The sequence below is a fragment of the Echinops telfairi genome, unplaced genomic scaffold (genome assembly GCF_000313985.2).
Source record: "Echinops telfairi isolate 266 unplaced genomic scaffold, ASM31398v2 ScPeMD7_23;HRSCAF=83, whole genome shotgun sequence".
Taxonomy (NCBI): domain Eukaryota; kingdom Metazoa; phylum Chordata; class Mammalia; order Afrosoricida; family Tenrecidae; genus Echinops; species Echinops telfairi.
The window spans coordinates 58,823,608-58,840,726 of record NW_022103920.1 but is presented as its reverse complement, the minus strand read 5'-3'; the positions used below and the strand labels follow the sequence as shown (position 1 = coordinate 58,840,726).

Here is a 17,119-nt window from a genome sequence, read left to right as displayed (position 1 = left end):
TACAGTTGAATGGTCTCCCTTCATGTGAAGTATGTGCCTCTGTGCTCAAGTGTTCTTTAATGCAAAGACTGACTTTCTTTCCATCGAAGGTCTTGGGTTTCCCCACGCATACCTGAGGCTTTTCTTTGAGGCGGTTTACTCCCCCTGCTGGCTCGGTCTGTGAAATCAAGCATGTCAGAAATGTATTTCTGATTACAGACCAGGGGATTGCTTGCATGTGTTCGCTGCCTTGGACACTTTTTCAAAAGTATAAAATTAAACCTTAGCCCGAATTCTGGGTATAAAATTACCCAAGATTCTGAAGGATATTTTACATTCCTTCTGAGAGAGCAGTACAGCACTCTGGGAGCACAGCGGTGATTTTAATCATGGAGGTCAGGCACGCAGATTTATGTAATAGGTGCTTCATAAACACTTTGCAGTTTCTTCAGCACTGTCATCTTTTTATTGTATACAGACAGCTCGTATGTGTGTGTGTTTAATTGTAGGAGCAATAAATCAGGCATCCTGTTTAACGAAGTCACCTGTCTCCATAGCGCGCTCACTGCTACACTCTAGTATAATTACTTCTTCTTTTATTTGCTTTACCAGACTCTGAACTTTTCCAGGACAGGCATGACTGTTGTTTGTCTCTTTTTTTTTTAACATTTTATTAGGGGCTCATACAACTCTTATCACAATCCATACACACATCAATTGTGTAAAGCGCATTTGTACTTCATTCTCAAAACATTTTCTCTCCACTTAAACCCCCGACATTAGGTCCTCATTTTTCCCCTCCCTCCCCGCTCCCCCCTGGTACCCAATTGTTATCATGGTAGCTTCACTGTCTTAATGAATGTCTTCTGTTTTACTGCTCTAGTTTCTAAGGTCCATTGCATTGGCTGTGCAGAACTCACAGACAAATTCCTGTTTAAAGGGTTTATTAAGGAGATGAACAAATTCAGTGAGAAATGCTCAGGGTTGAGTGGTTTCTCAGGACATGTTACAGAGTGCGGTTGTATTAGTCTAGGTACTTTAGAGAAACAAATCCACAGCAACTCATGTATAAGAGACTTTTATGTAAAGAAAGTGTGCATCATGAAAACATCCCAACCCAATGCTGCCCAAGCCCACAAGTCCAACATTAAGAACCCAGACACTATATTTTTTGATAGCTAGGCACCATTAGCTTTCTTCACCACATTTGCTTATGCATCCACGTTGTCTTCACTATCTACTAAATATATACCTGCTCTGAATATATACCCAAAAGGAATGGGTATCCATGTTTAACAAGAGACTTGTGCCAAAACAGGCATAACAAAGTCTTCATTCCTTATAGCCCAAATCTAGGACTATCCATAGAAAGGGAACTGGATTAACAGATCCTGGTCTATTGATACAATGGAATACTTACCCTGGACAGTAATAGGAAAGAACCTCTATAGTGCATTTGCTAATTGGCACAGGCTGTGTCTACCATGTACTGATTTCCCTCCAAAGATAAGTTCATCTAGAGCAATTACAGTATGTCTTCCCATAATGTTGAAGACTGAGAATCCGCTACCTATCAAGAAACGCATGCTTTCTGATATGGGTTTATAAATCCCTTTAAATGCTATAGTGGGCTTATTCCATCACAGAGCTATATAGGACTAAGCCTTTCTGTGATTTTTTTGTTGTTAATTTGGGGTGCAACCTATCCAACATGATCACTGAAGACAACGTGGATGCATAAGCAAATACCAGGAGGGGAAGGAGAAGGAAGGTAGGGGAGAAAGCAAGAACAGATCACAATGATCTACATATAACCCCCTCCCAGGGGGATGGACAACAGAAAAGTGGGTGAAGGGAGACATTGGTCAGTGTAAGATATGTAAGGCTCAAATAGAAAGCAAATGTTTTGAGAATGATGGTGGCAACAAATGTACAAATGTGTTTGACACAATGGATAGATGGATGGATTGTGATGAGTTGTATGAGCCCTGAGTAAAGTGATTTTTTAAAAATTGGGAGTGCACATTTAGAAGACCTACTTTATCAGAGAAGATATTTTCCCTTGGTCGTTCTTTAATGGTTGGTCACTGAATGGCTGCTGTATGCCAGGCACTGAACCAGGCATTGGGAATCAAGAGATTAGGAAGGCCCATCCCCTACCTTTGTAATTTCACAGTGTGTGGGCATGACCAAGATGGAAGCAAACTCTAATGGTCGTGTCAGCAAGGGCTGTGAGGGAGGTGTGCTGCAGGGATATAGAACAGGAAGCCACACCCTCTCTTAGAATGTTCTGGAAGGCTTCCTTAGAGGGCATGATCAAGCCTGGCTTCTATTTTTACTGTATACCAGCATCCTCTACATCTTAAGTATGTACGATGGTTATTTAAGAGGACTTTTTAGTTATCAAAGAATTGTGAAAATATTAGTATAATCAATTTTTAAATTACTTCTTAGAGCACTTACCAAAGCCTCAACTGTTTCAGAGATAAAATTCGCCTGTCTCGGATCTCTAGAAAGTAGCAACATTCTTTGAAATGCTTATAAATGGAGAAATAATATTTCCTTGAATTAGGTCTGAGGTAAAAGCCAAAGTTCACCCAAACTGGAGCTTACTTTTCCTTTTAAGTCATGTTTGCATGCAGCCTGCACACTGCCCCGGACACGTGCAGAGCAGGAGCCCCGAGGGAAGGTGAGAAGCCTTCCGCTGGTCTCTGTGTTCACACGTGTGTCTTTCTGTTAGCGGATGTACCTAGAAATACTCTACAGAGTCGTCAGCATCGGTGTGGTTCTTCCTGGAAACGGAGACAGCTTTAAGAGAAGAGCAGCACTCTGGGTCGTCAAGAACAGAGCAGTGTGCGTATTGTCCATTCACTTGCCAGAGCTATATTCCCTGTCATTGATCCTTTTCTTCCGCTCATGGCTAGTGCAAAAACATTTTAAACTCTAAAAGTGCTTTCATTAAAGAACAGTAGGAAGCATTAAATAAGGGAGATAGGGGGCTGGAACACATCTATCAGATTTGTTGCTGCTGCTGTTATTAGGTACTGTCAAGTGGCACCCTCCCTCAGTACCCACGTGCAGTGGAGCAAAGCACTGCTGGGCCTGCACCATCCGCACAACGGTTATGTTTGATCCCACTGCTGCCACCGCCGTGTCAGTCCATCTCACGGAGGGTCTTCCTCTCTTGGCTGACCCTCTACCAAACATGATGTCTTTTTCTAGGGACTGGTCCCTCCTGATAACAGGTCCCAAGTACAGGAGAGGGATTCCTTACCGCTCTCACTTCTCAGAAACATCCTACCTGTATTTCTCCCAAGGTTTGTTTCTTCACCCAAGTCTTCAACATGGCACCCTTGCTCTTTAGCACCTTTTAATGAGGGCTTTTGCATCAGATAAGCCTAATGCAATATGTGGTTTAATTTCTTGACTGATGCCTCCACAGAAGCATTGATGTAGCTCCAAATAAAATGAAATCTGTAACAACTTTGCTCTTTTCTGAGTTTATCATGATGTTGTCTATTGGTTACGTTGTGAGGGTGTTTGTTTTCTTTACATTGAGTTGTAATCCACACTTAAGGTTGTCATCTTTCATCTACATCAGTAAGTGCTTCACATCCCTCTTGGCTTTCAGCAAGCAAGTTGTGTCACCTGCCTATCCTAGGTGGTTAATGAGGCTTCCCCAACCTTGATGCCTCTACCCTTATAAAGCCCAGCCTCCACCATTAAATCGAAGGGTATATGAAATAATCCAACGGTACTTGACATCTTTGGCGGGTTCTCCAAATGTTTTCTTTCCTCCTTCTGTAGCCTATGGTTTTTGCCCCCCAGTTAGGATAAAAAGTGAAAGTTCTCAGGGAAAAGAAAAGTTCTCAGTCCACATTCTGTTCTGATATTTGACAGTTCTCATGGTCAGAAGATATGGCCTGCCTTGTAACATGCGTTCCAGGGGCTGCGCCCTAAGCCATCTCTCCACTGTGCCTCTTGGGTTGCAGTTTTAGTCTTGGTAAATGAGTATCGTGAACCGTTCTAATCTTCAGATGCATGTTTTCTTTACTTCTTGCTGAACACACAACATATAGGAGACTCCAGAATCCTCTCTCAACATTGCGTCTCTTTCCAGCATCCAGAGCATTTGGAAATTAGCACGGCTGGTCTTCCTTTCCTGAGTGCTGCCCTGCAGACTTCGTGGACAAAGATTCTCACAGCAGAGGATGAGCTCCCCTGGGGTAGCTCCTTTCAGCTTAGGATCTCCAGATCCTCCCATTGAAGGAAGGCAGCACCCATTGATCTGGAAGCTGTTCAAGAATGCGTACACCTGAACTTAGATTTTAAAAGCTGAGCTGCCAGGAGACCCTGGTGTTGCACATGGTTAAGCACTTGACAGCTAGCCAAAGGGTTGGCACTTCCAACCCCGTCTAAAGGAGCTTTGGCAGCGGGGCGTGGCAGTCTCCTTCAGAGAAGCCAAAGGGTTTCCTGTGACGCAGTTCTAGTTGCACACATGTGTCATTAGGCAGCGACAGACTGCAACAAGGTAGCATTGCCCCATCGCTCCCTCGCACTAACCAGATCGCTTGTGAATGGTCAGCGTACATGTGCTTAGGAACCATAAGAATGAAGGTGTATCCCCGAGAGCCATTTGACTGTTCCCATAGCATAACAACAATCTTCAGATTCGCTTAAAAGCCTGAGTAAATGTGTGGTCTCTGGAAGCACATTGATTTTTCTTAAGGGTTAAAAGCCCGTTTAAGAAAAGCAAAACAGAACAGTGTTCAGGGGAAACGATGAGCCGTGCAGCCTACCATATCCTGTGCTCAGAATAATTTTCATTTCTATACTTATCTGTGGAGGTCGAAGGAATGTCTACAAATATTTGCTTGGTTTCTATGGTGAAGGCAGAGAGAGAGAGAGAGAGAGAGAGATCAAGTATGGGATTGTTTCGTGTCAAAAGCAAAACTATACTATACTGTACTTCTAAAACGAGAAGGAGTGTGTTACTTGAAATGTAATAGACATGGAGCAAGTGGTAACTATTTTTAAGTTTCCCGAGTTCAAGACGAAATTTAAACAATACAGCCTGAAGAGAAACTTGGGCCCTTAAGGCATTTTAAAATGTCATTTTACAAAAATAAAAATAGTCCTCACACTTTATTAACAGTTCATTTGTTTGATCCGGGATAGTGTGGGTGAACTCTCGGAATGTCTGGTGTGGGTATAAGGACAGATCAAACAGTCCCTGGCCATGAGCTGCAGATGTAGACTCTGATAGAGTCACCCTGCTTCCTGCCCTAGGTTATCGTGCCTCCGCCTGAGTAAGCCTCCATTCAGCCCTCTGTGAGCAGCCCGTGCGATTGTTTGAACACATTTATTACATGCCGACTATCTGCAGCCCTCAGAAGGGCCGGGGATAGAATCAACTTAGAAATGCTCTCTCTCTGCCTTCAAAGGGTTGGCCCTGGGTCCTGCTGTCACTAAGGACACAGTGAATGGGATACAGTGTGATAAGTGCTGTGATCACATGTGATTGGGGGTGGGGGGATCATGACTAGGTTCACAAGAAGTAAGAATGGAGTTGTAAAGAGGACATCCCAAGGAGAGGCCACGGCGTGTGGGAAGAAGGCTGCCGGGCATGACACAGCGGTGCATGTTTGAAGAACTTCAGAGCCTCTGAGCAGGTTGAGGAAAGGCTTTCTGTGGAGGAGGAGCCAGATAAAGCCACAGAGAAGGCAGAAGCAGTCATGAGGGCACTGTGGATTAAGCTGGCCTTGAACTTGACACTGAGAGCCCTGGATGAAGGACTTGAAACGAGAGTGGTGAACATAGATTCAAGTTTAGAAAGATTGATACCTTGACAGCATAGTAAAGTTACAGTAGAAGGAGGCAGACTGATGAGAAGGGACCCCACAAGGAGCTGTGTGGGTGGCCATCGAGGAGGGGCCAGGTCCCAATGGAACTGTCGGGATCCGGTGGCTTCACTGAGGGTGTGGTAAAAGGAAGCCTGGGTGTAGGCAGTGCTCTTGCTTCCAGAGAGCAGGAATATAGGACAAGAAGCCAGTGGGGGAGGAAAGACAGTGCATGCCTTTTGAATTTGCACTATCTGTGGAGGACTTGGTGGTGGCGGCCAGGAGGTGATCGGATATGTGGGTCATTGTGGATGCAATAAGAGATTTGAGCAGTGTCCACGTGGAATGGGCCCCGGGATTGTGCATCATATGGGAAACGCAATTGCCTAAGGGCAGAGCCTTAAGGAAAATAATTAAGGGACTGGAAAAGGAAGAGATTGCAAAGAGTCTCTCGAAAAAGTGGGACTACCATGACACAGGACCTGAATGTTCTCCACTTAAATCACAATGAAATAAAATTTTAAAAATTATCCTTCAGCCTACTCCCTTGACTTGCCTGCTGTCCCGATCTGTGCCCAGAACTGGCCTGGTGTTCCTCTGAGAGCAGACACTCATGTGATTACTGGACCTTTGAAACCTTTGTAGCTGGAGTTAGACCTTTGTTAGATGGACCTGCCTAAGCATTAGGAAAAGGAGAGGTCGAAGGCTAAGAAAGAACTAGTAAGCATCACTGGTATCATAGAAGGACAGAAGCTTGGATCTCTGAACTCCACCTCCTCCTGTCCTTCAATGGATCATTATCGCCCCTCCCCAGACAGAGTACAGCGGTCCTTTTCTCCCAAATGGTTCTGTTGTCCAAGATACCCTTCTTATCTACCTGGAAGAAACTGCAGTCTCACTAATGTGTGTGTGTGTGTGTGTGTGTGTGTGTGTGTGATTACTCTTAACATTTTATCTGAATCGGATCCAGTTCTACAAGTCCACTTTCATCTATAAATGATTCAAGGTATTTCATTTGTCCCAAAGTCTCCAGTCTAACACGTTCCTTTTATCCACCCTTAGCACTGCCATTGAGCATTCATTCAGTACATCGTCATTTACCCAGTCATCCCCAAATTACTGAGCCCCTTCCCTGCATAAGGTAGTAAATGTGTGCTGTGGACCACAAATCAAATGGAAAAAGGAAAGGTCAAGTGCTATTTAAGTACAACAGGAGCTCAGAAGCTGGTTGTCACTTTCAAGTGGAAGAGCAGGAAGGGACTCGTGGAGGTGATTGTGTGAGCCAAGCCTTGAAGCCTTGAAAGATGGGTGGGAATTGGGCCTGCAGAGATGAAGGGAAAAAGTAGTATCCCACAGAGAGAACCACACAAGCGACAGCTAGGTAGTGGGAAACCAGCACATCGACATAGGACCCTGTGGCTACATGTGAGGCCGGCAGCTGTTGGTCCTACCCATCAAAACAAAGAAGGTGGCAGAGGTGCTGCCCTGGTGCTCAGTGCTCTGAGACTCTTGTTAAGGACCTCGGCCGTTTTTGTAATGTGTCAGAGCATCTCTTTCTGGCCTCTTGGATCATAGATGAAAGTTGAGAAGACTCCATTATAATTTGTTTCGAAGTAGTGATGTTTAACTCTTAATGATTTCCACTTACCTTACCTTATAATGAAAAGACTGTGCTTGGTAGATTCAAAATTCAGGTTATTTAAAAAATAGTTAATTTAAGTGTGTAATTTTGAAGAAATGAACTTTTAGACTGTAAAAATTCACTGAAATTATTGTAGATTTTTGTTTTGTTTTCTGCACTTTAAAAAAATAACAATCCGTTTTAATAAAAGGATACACAGGAAGACAGATTCTCATTCCACAGTTTTTACCCATGTATCTTTGCAATTTGGGGTACATTCTTCATTGTATCGACATTCTCTGTTCTAGTTGTTTTGTCCCATTGACTTAGCCTCATAGCCCCCAACCTTCTCATCTATGCATTAAAGTATTTGTTATCATATTTGGTCCATTCTGTAGGTGCTTTTTGTCATTTTGTTTTGTGGAACAGAGTCTGGTACTTGTTATGAAATGAACTATGTCTCTTCCCAACATACTTGTTATAAATTGCCTGTGCTCATTTGGAAATGGATTGTCTTTGTTTGGTCGAGGTAGGGTTAGAGTAGGGTGTGTCTCTGAGTCCGTCCCTTCTCGCTGTATGAGATGAAACGGTGAAACAGGGGAGCAGAGAAGAGCTGGGGTGAGAACGAGGAAGCAAAACCGAAAAGATGAGAACGTTTCTCCTCCAAAGCTGACCGAGAAAGCCTTCCCCTCAAGTTACCACATTTGAATTCAGACTTGGGGCTTCCTGAGCGGTGAGGAAATAAAGTGATGTTTGTTAAAACTGTCCGCTTGTATGTCTGTAAAGCAGCATGGCATCATAACTAGGACAGTGCTCTACAGGTGGTGCCTGCCGCGTTATGAGCTAACCTGCTCCTTAACGAAAGGGGACTTGCGGGATGGTTTGGGAGCAGAGCTTAAGCAGTACCTCAGTGTAGCAATCATGGCTTTTGTAGGAAACTAGTCCCGAGGAGATGGAGACTGAAGAAGTTCCCGATACGCAACTCTTCCAAGATGCTAGTCTCCTCCATTTTCCCCGACTCCTCCCTTAAGTATAGTCCCACGAACTTCTGGAGTTTGAGAATCATTTCAGGGTTCCACAGATGCTTTGAGGAAATGGCTCACATAGTAGTGAGGACTATTCAGTCCAAAATTCAACGGTCAGGCCTGGGTCCAGAGGACGCGCTCCAATCCTGGCTCTTGCCAGTGATGAGAGAGATCACACCCCTGCTTCTCAAGGGGCTCATGTTATGCACAGCAGAACGGCATTGCAGGGAATCCTGTTTACAATCACACACAGGCAAATCCTATCAGTATCTTTCCCCACCTTCTTACCCAGGCAGGAAAGGGTCATTGGATGGGAGTTAGAGTATCACTGGTACAATCAAATTAACATATCACCCTTCACCCAAATAGAATCATCTATTCTCCACCCCTGGCCTATATCTTATTTAGTACCCATGACCTGGAGCCTCCAGCAGGATGTTTCCAGTCAGCACTGGCCTCCTGATAATCCTAATCAGCCGGGCTTTTATTCAGGCAACTCCAGCAGCAGCTTTTATCCTCTCCGCTGTGGCAGGACATTCCTACATCCATTACAGACAACAGTAACCAAAAAACGTGGCCAGAGTCCTACCCTTTATGAAATCTTAATCTCATTCTGTTCGTGAGCAGACAATCCCCTCCGTGATGGAACTAATCCAGAATTACATCACATAAGAGATTCTGGCTGAGAGGGCCATATTAAAAGATAATAGTCCTGGGGATTATTAAGTGGGTCAATTAAGTCTGGATTCTTGGATGATTTGAAATTTTGTTCCATATTTTTATTTCTTTCTGTCAGGCTCCTTGTGATCCTGGTCAATTTATTCAGTAGTGGTAGCCTGGCCTTTGTCACCAGAGGATCCATAAGAATCGCCCGGTGATCCTATTGAAATGTAAATTCTTATTCCCTAAGTCTAGGGTGGAAGTGCATGTTCTCAGCAGGTGGATGAACCAGTTGAAAGACATGGTCTGTTTACAGTGACAGGATCTAGAGAGATGTTTCGGGGACTTACAGGGAATAGTGCTTTATAACCTGTATCTTGGTGACAGCCAGACTTGTGGGAAAGAGGGAGGAAGAGCAGTTACTGGAATCTAGAGGGAAAGATTAGAATGGGAATTCCCATTCCCATGTGGGATAAGCAGCACCAAACGGCAGTGACTTTTGAACTAGCAACTCAGCCAGTCTAGTAGACAGACAGCCTTGCTGGGAGGACAGGAAGGGGCTCAGCACTTCACTCTCCACCACAAGTCCTGCTGGGGCTTCTCATTGCCCAAACCAAGTAGGAAGCTGATGGCATGGGGTAGATACACGCTCACTTCCCAAGGCAGAGGGATTGGCGTGGAAAATGCCGGAGAAACCGGCCGGAGAAGTCAAAGGAAGTTATCCCGCATGTGGTCAGAATGGGCCTCTCGGCTATTTAAGGGTATAGCCATCTTATAAGAATGAGTCAGATAAGACCCACAGGTTTTTGTTTTGTTTTTTCAGGATCTTGGTGAAAGGTACACGAGTAAAATCATGTTAAATTAACTACAAGTGAGAGAGGTTTACTCTGACGTGTGTGGGGCCAGAGTTGGCTTGTCTCTTAGACTGCTATTGAGCTGGTTCAAAAAATTGTGAACAGAGATCAAAGCCATTTAAACAGATACATCCTCTTGGGTAAATATCCTTGAACACCCTTTCCCTCCATTCTGCTCCCCCTTCTATTGCCAAATCCATTCAGCACCTCTAGAGGCTGTTAATACATGTACTGATTGTAATAAACATGGTATTTGCTTTGGTTCCAGCTGGCTCCTGCCACCAAACTCTGTCCACAGTTTTGTTGTTATCTTTGCTTACTAGACAGCTGCATTGTTATCATGAGAAGCCACTTTTGTCATAGATTTCTAAATGTTGTTCTTTATATATTGCATTCATGGTTTCCCTCAACATGTTTGTACATTTAAATATACCATTATATTTTGTCTGTAAGGATGTTTAGAATGATCGAGCTTGAAATACTTTGGAGTAGAAATTAATTGACGTTAATGTTGAGAACATCCCTTCATGCATTAAAACTTTGGAACATTTTTATCAGTCTTTTAATCTGTACTCAACATGTGACTTAAGATGGTTTTAGGTTAGGCACTTGGCCACAAGTTTTGAGGTGCTAAAATAGAGTAATTTCTAAGCCAAAGAAATTTAGGCTTTATTGTCAGTAAAACTTAAGATATTTTGTTTTCACAAACTTTGAACCAGCTATGGTTATTGTAGATATTTTAAATCTTCTGAAAGTATAGAACTTGTCATCATCTTGGATACTTAAAATTACAATTACTTCATTTTAGGATTGGAAGACGCTGGGTTAGAAACTGTACAACAGCCATGTAAATTAGCAAATTAAGGCTGAGGAAGTGTTCTTGACACATGGGATATTATTCTATAAAATAGGGAACTGCTACTAAAAAATGCTGTTCTTTTATAATTGATTGCAAATGGTCATAATTTATTATTTTTGCATATGGGTCCTTAGACTTTGTGGGTTTCTTTTATCAGAGAACTGATGAGAAATCTGTTGGTGGAGCTCACACACTTTTGTGGAATAAATATGTATAATGAAATTAAATTATAAATATATATAAATAAACTGCCCTGACGGTGCTTTTGGTTAAGTGTTAAACTGATAATAATAAGGTTGGCAGTTCAAGCCCATCAGCCACTCCGAGGGAGAAAGCTGAGGCTTTTGTTCCAGGAAAGATCTGCAACCTTGCAGAATGGACTTGACAGCAGGGGGTATGTTTAATAAATAATGTGCATCGAAAATGGTCTCTCAGAAACAGAAGACCAGTATACATGAGGCAGAAATTCTTAAAATACAAAGAGCTGCTGAGGGAAGGCAGATGAAAACGCAATTCTCTTTTCAGAGTTTGGCAGAGTAGACCACACAATAGATACGGACTTGTTTGACACAAACTCCTGATTGAGAACTTTGTGCTTAAAAGAGTCTATTTGTTCCTTTATAGGCATCAGGACACAACGCAATTCAGACATAATCACATAGGAATTCAAAATAAACTCTGCCAAGTAAAAATTGTCAAGCTTACATTTTGTGGCTGTGAAATAATGAACGAGAAGTTGAACAACTGGAAGATACTCCAAGATAACCTATTCTTCAAAATAGTTTTCCCTTAGATTAAAAAGAAATCAAAAGTAAATTACATATTAGTTAGAGATGAGCAAATATACAAAAAGTTTATTTTAAAAATATGTGAATGGAGCTAATTGAACACTCAAAGGACAAATTAATGTCACTTTTTAAAACAAGTAAGCAATATGGCTGACCTCCTGAGAACCCTAATATAAACAGAAACTAAGAACATACATTAGGATAAAGGAAATTAGTACATTATAACCTAGGGGATGTGAGATTGCAATAGGTATAAGAAATAAACAAATTTAACCTAGTGCATTTTTAAGTATAGTAGAAGGAGTTTTCTGTAAAAATTCTTTATCATTACCAACAGTGACTCAAAAACAGGTTGTAACCTAAATATACTAATTACCTAAATAAATTAAAACGATTTTTCAAGATATGTTAGTTCAAAAAGATCCAGACCCAGGTAGTATTTTTTACAGGTGAATTTGTTTAACTTTCAGAGGGATTGGTCAGCTTTATTCGCTTTATATTATTCCGAGTTCTAGAAAAAGATGGCCTGGTTACATTATCACTCATATCAAACATGAAAAATCAACCCCCAAAAGGAAAAAATTAGTGTAGGATATATTGAATAAAAATAATAATAATGTTACCGATAATAATGAATAACAAATTTCCTAAATATCCTAAATATTAAGACATAGAATCTTTGAATGTATTTTAAAAAATACACATATAATTAGGAATAATGTATTATAAGAGACAAGGAGGGTGCAATATTAGGAAATTTTTTGAAGCAATTATCAAGAAAATAAGAGAAAGATCATACTCATTATCAGTAGACATTCTAAGAAGCATTGGATAAAACTATGCTGAAAAAAATATATATATATTCATGTTGAGTGGTAACTAAATTTTAAAAGGCATAGGAGGGAGCTTCATATATGTAACAGGGTTCTATTCTGATGACTCTATCATAAGTTTTAACATTAACCAAATATTTCTCCACTTATTTCCTTTTATTATCCATATCTTTATAAATCTGATGTTCATTTGTCTTTAGGGGTGAGCATGAGTATAATATCAGCAAATTAGGCACTACAGTATCACATGTAGTATGTAACACTAACTGTAAAATATACACAGCACGTAAGAGGATTGTTGTGACTAGAATATATCATAAGTTAAGGGTTACCTGAAATTTACTTAATCATAATAGATGTCTCTGATTAAAGTATTGAATATGAATATAGTCATTCCGTAATCACAACCTCTTCAGATTAGTTTAAAATAATGCTATATTCAGATTAAACTTTTTATCTCAGAGGCTAAAATGTATTTCTAATTAGCATGAAAAAACAAATGCCTGGTCTCATAGTGCGGGTGTCTGTCCATAAACCACTGGAAGGGAACTTCGTGGGTCGTCTGCACCTGCAGTTTTATTGACACTGTGTCAGAAAAGCAGAAAAGTGTTCTTCCAGGTAGAGATGCTGATAAATCAGAAATAAAACATTTAACTAAAAACTATAGTCAAGCGTGTCCAGCCCTCCTCTTGGAAAAATAGTACTGCCTTCTTTTGAGCTGTTAATTGAATGTTGCCCAATTAGCTTCTAGGAATGATTGCTTTAAAATCTGTAAGGTGCTATTTGTTAGGCCCCATTGCTGTGTGCACAGTGTTATGCTAGGTGTTCGTGGCCCAGGGATAAGATCAGATCATGTCCATGGGAGGGAACCGTATTATGAACTATGTTACGAGAGATTATTTTATAGTAGCTGTGGTTTTGGGAAGGTGATGGTGTCAGGGATGACCCTTGTAGGATAAGTAGAGCGTGAAGAAGAAAAAGAAGAGCCTCTCAAAGCAGGAGAGCCATGTGGATGAAAGCCTGGAGCTACGGGATATGCTCGTATGATCCAGGGGTGCACAACCCTAGCCAAGCGTCAGGGTTGTGAAAGGCAGGGTGGGGAAGGTGTTAAGGGGAAGAGACCCATATATAGCTAATTAATCCACTGGGCATGGGATGAGGCCCAGACACTTGCATTTTTCTAAAAGCCCTTTAGATGATTCTGATGCACAGCCAAGGATGAAAACCAGTGGTGTAATCCCTAAGGGCTAGGGAAGCACTGTGGAACATCATGCTAAAAATAGATAGTGGAGCCATGTGATAACTGAAGTAACATTGTTTTTGGTATAGTAATGTACTTCTTTGCTTGTTTTTAGTTTTCTGTTACATTACCACCATCTTTCCATTAGATAGCAACTAGAAATCCCTTAAACACAATTCTACCTTACGTGAATTCAAAGTATAACATGTTCAAAGGAAAAGATGAGAAACAGGTGTATCGGTACACCTGTCCAGAATCTTGTTCGTTAGATCGTTCTGTATAACCATCCAAAATTTAAGACAGCCACGATTTTATTATCACCACGATCCTGAGGATTGACTGGGTGATTCTTCTGTTCTGTATAATGTTTTCTGAGATCCCAGTTATTATCCAGTGAATCGATGGAGCTCAGTTGTCCAAAATGACACTCACTTGGTTGGCAGAAGACCTATCTCAATAGTAAGCATTCCACAGACTCAGGCTGCATGCTTCCTTTTGATTTAGCATTGGTAGTTCCAGAAAATCACTTCCTCCATAGTCCATCAATCTAGCAAGTCACTAAGGCCAAGTCAGATTTAGAAAAGGTGAATTAGACTCTAATCCTTAATGGGGAGAGCAGCATATCACATACCAGAAAAGAAAGAACTTTGTGGCAGTCTTTTTTTTTCTTTTAATCATTTTATTAGGGGCTGATACAACTCTTATCACAATCCATACACACATCAATTGTATAAAGCGCATTTGTACATTCATTGCCCTCATCATTCTCAAAACATTTTCTCGCCACTTAAACCCCCGGCATTAGGTCCTCATTTTATCCCCTCCCTCCCCGCTCCCCGCTCCCCCCTCCCTCATTAGCCCTTGATAGTTTGTAAATTGTTATTTTGTCCTATCTTGCCCTGTCTGACGTCTCCCTTCACCCACTTTTCTGTTATCTGTCCCCCAGGGAGGAGGTCACATATAGTTCCTTGTAATCGGTTCCCTCTTTCCTACCCACTCTCCCTCTACCCTCCCTGTTTCGCCACTCACACCACTGGTCCTGTAGGGCTCATCCGCCCTGGATTCCCTGTATTTTCAGTTCCTATCTGTACCAGTGTACCTCCTCTGGTCTAGCCAGACTTGCAAGGTCGAATTCAAGTCATGGTAGTGGGAGCAGGGAGGAAACATTTAGGAACTAGAGGAAAGTTGTATTTTCCATCATTGTTACATCGCACCCTAACTGGCTCATCTCCTCCCCGAGACCCCTCTGCAAGGGGTTCTCCAGTGGGGGCAGTCATTTTTAAGGCTTGTCACAATCCCTTATGTACCAGGTAGTGTAGCATCAAAATGCAGACAGCAGATCTATAGGAAATTTAGGTAGATAATAACAGAAAATACAGTCAGCCAAACTGAGAATAAAAAGAATCTGAATAACATAAGAGGAATAATATAAGATTTCTGTACTAAACTCCTTCTCCGAAAATAAGGAATAGACCTGTATTTGGCATCCATGGAATATCTGTTCTCTCCCTCAAGAAAAAAGTGCTTGAACCCGTTTATGCTTATAAACCTGAAGCCTTAACAGGTGATATGTTTTCATCTCTCAACCTAGCAAAAAAGAGAGATTTGTCCCATCAGTTTAATGTGTAGACCTCTGCACTTAATGTTCGTGTTTCAGAATCCCTTCCTTGAATGACTTTTTCCACATAGGATAAACCATTTTGGACTACACATCCTTGCAAGTTCCTTTCCCACTCCTGGATTGTTTACTGCCTTTAAAGGGTGACATTCAAAGGGGCTTCTTTTGATTCCGCTCAGTCTCATGATAAGAGCAGTTTTGACTTGTCCACTGAGCCCTGGAAGCATCCTCTCATTTTCCAGTAATACTGACTTAGGAATTGAGCTGGAATCATTGCTATCACCTGTTTTCCATGTGTTGTTTTTTAAGCTTAGGGAAAAATAATAGTCTTAGAAAACTATTTTAATGACAAAGATACATTGTTGTTTAAGTCATCATTGTTTTTCTTATAAACTTTTGTCCTTTTGCTATCCTGTTAAGATGGGGTCTGCGGTGGAAGCCTGGTAGTGGGGATGATGTCATTTCCTGGTCTGTCAACAATGAGCCCTGCTGACTTATTGCTTCTCTCTCAGTGTCTCCATGTGATTTACAGGAGTCCTTTCCTAAGTGGGTGTATTAGTCTGGGTACTTTAGAGAAACAAATCTACAGAAACTCATGTATAAGAGAGAGTTTTATATAAGGGGAAAATGCACATCAAGAAAACATCCCAACCCAGTGCTGCCCAAGCCCACAAGTTCAACATTAACCTGTAAGTCCAACACCAATCCACAAAGTCCTCCTCTGTCTCACAAACCACATGCAATGATGCTGACTGCAGGAGGAAAGCCGAGTCAGTGAATGTGTAAACATCTCAGGGCTGGCAGGGGTCTCCACATGGTTGCTCCAGCACCCAGGATTGCATTGGGGTAGGTCCAGTGGCTTCTCCTCAGGGATGTCTTGCATAAGGTGACCAGATTTAAAGCGGGACACCATTGACCGGTGGTTGCACAGCGGGGGAGGGGTTCTTGATAAAAAATTTGGTCTATATGAACCAAATAGCTGTTCCCTAGCTTGTTGTGCATTCTTTCCAAAAATTGGGACTTTTTTAAAACACCAAATATCGGGACTGCCCCACCAAAAGCGGGATGTCTGGTCACCTTAGTCTTGCAGGAAGTGAGTCTTTCCAGCTAAAGCAAGGAACTGGCTAAGGCAGCTGCACCCTGGTCCAACCATCACAAAGCAAGGGACCCAAGAACCAGAAAGGTGAGGCTCACTGAGCCATTTATCCCTCTGCCCTTCAGTTAACCCCACATGTGTTTATCGGCCAGGTTGGCACAATAAACTAACTACTTCAGTGGGTTTGGGCATTAAACCACCCAGGATGAGGAGTTTGAACACACAGCCATCTTCCTCAATAACGCTAAGTCCATTTACTATTGCAGGTTGTCACGCTGTGGTACAGAGCTCCGGAAGTCTTGCTTCAGTCCAGCTACGCCACCCCCGTGGATCTCTGGAGCGTTGGCTGCATATTTGCAGAAATGTTTCGTAGAAAGTAAGAAATCCATTTTGCTTCACTCTTGTTTTCTTTGACAGACTTGAGATTTTGGGGGTTTTGTGCAGTATTGTATAGCACTGCTGTTTCATGGAAGTTCACAATATCCAGATCCATCTGATGGGGCCATCCCTTCTAAGCCTTTCCTGAAACCACCTTCTCAGTAGTTTTTTAAGGCTCTATCTCCCAGTTCTTGGAGACTCTGGGAGCGAAGGAGGGGCCAATAGCCAAATAATAAAGGCCTGCTAGGACAGCAGTGCGTACCTGCACTAAATTCACCTGGCCAAAAGTAAACAGAAAAACCTAGTTGCAATCTAATCTCTCTCCTCC

The 17,119-nt window shown here is 42.0% G+C and overlaps 1 protein-coding gene across 1 annotated transcript in view; it reads left to right on the top strand.

Annotated features, from left to right (window-relative positions):
- CDK6 (cyclin dependent kinase 6) overlaps nucleotides 1–17,119 on the top strand; it is a 252,077-nt gene that overhangs the window by 157,511 nt on the left and 77,447 nt on the right. The window contains exon 4 of the mRNA XM_004702658.2: nucleotides 16,680–16,789. Within this exon, the coding sequence (XP_004702715.1) occupies nucleotides 16,680–16,789 (110 nt within the window). The remainder of the gene's footprint in view (nucleotides 1–16,679; nucleotides 16,790–17,119) is intronic.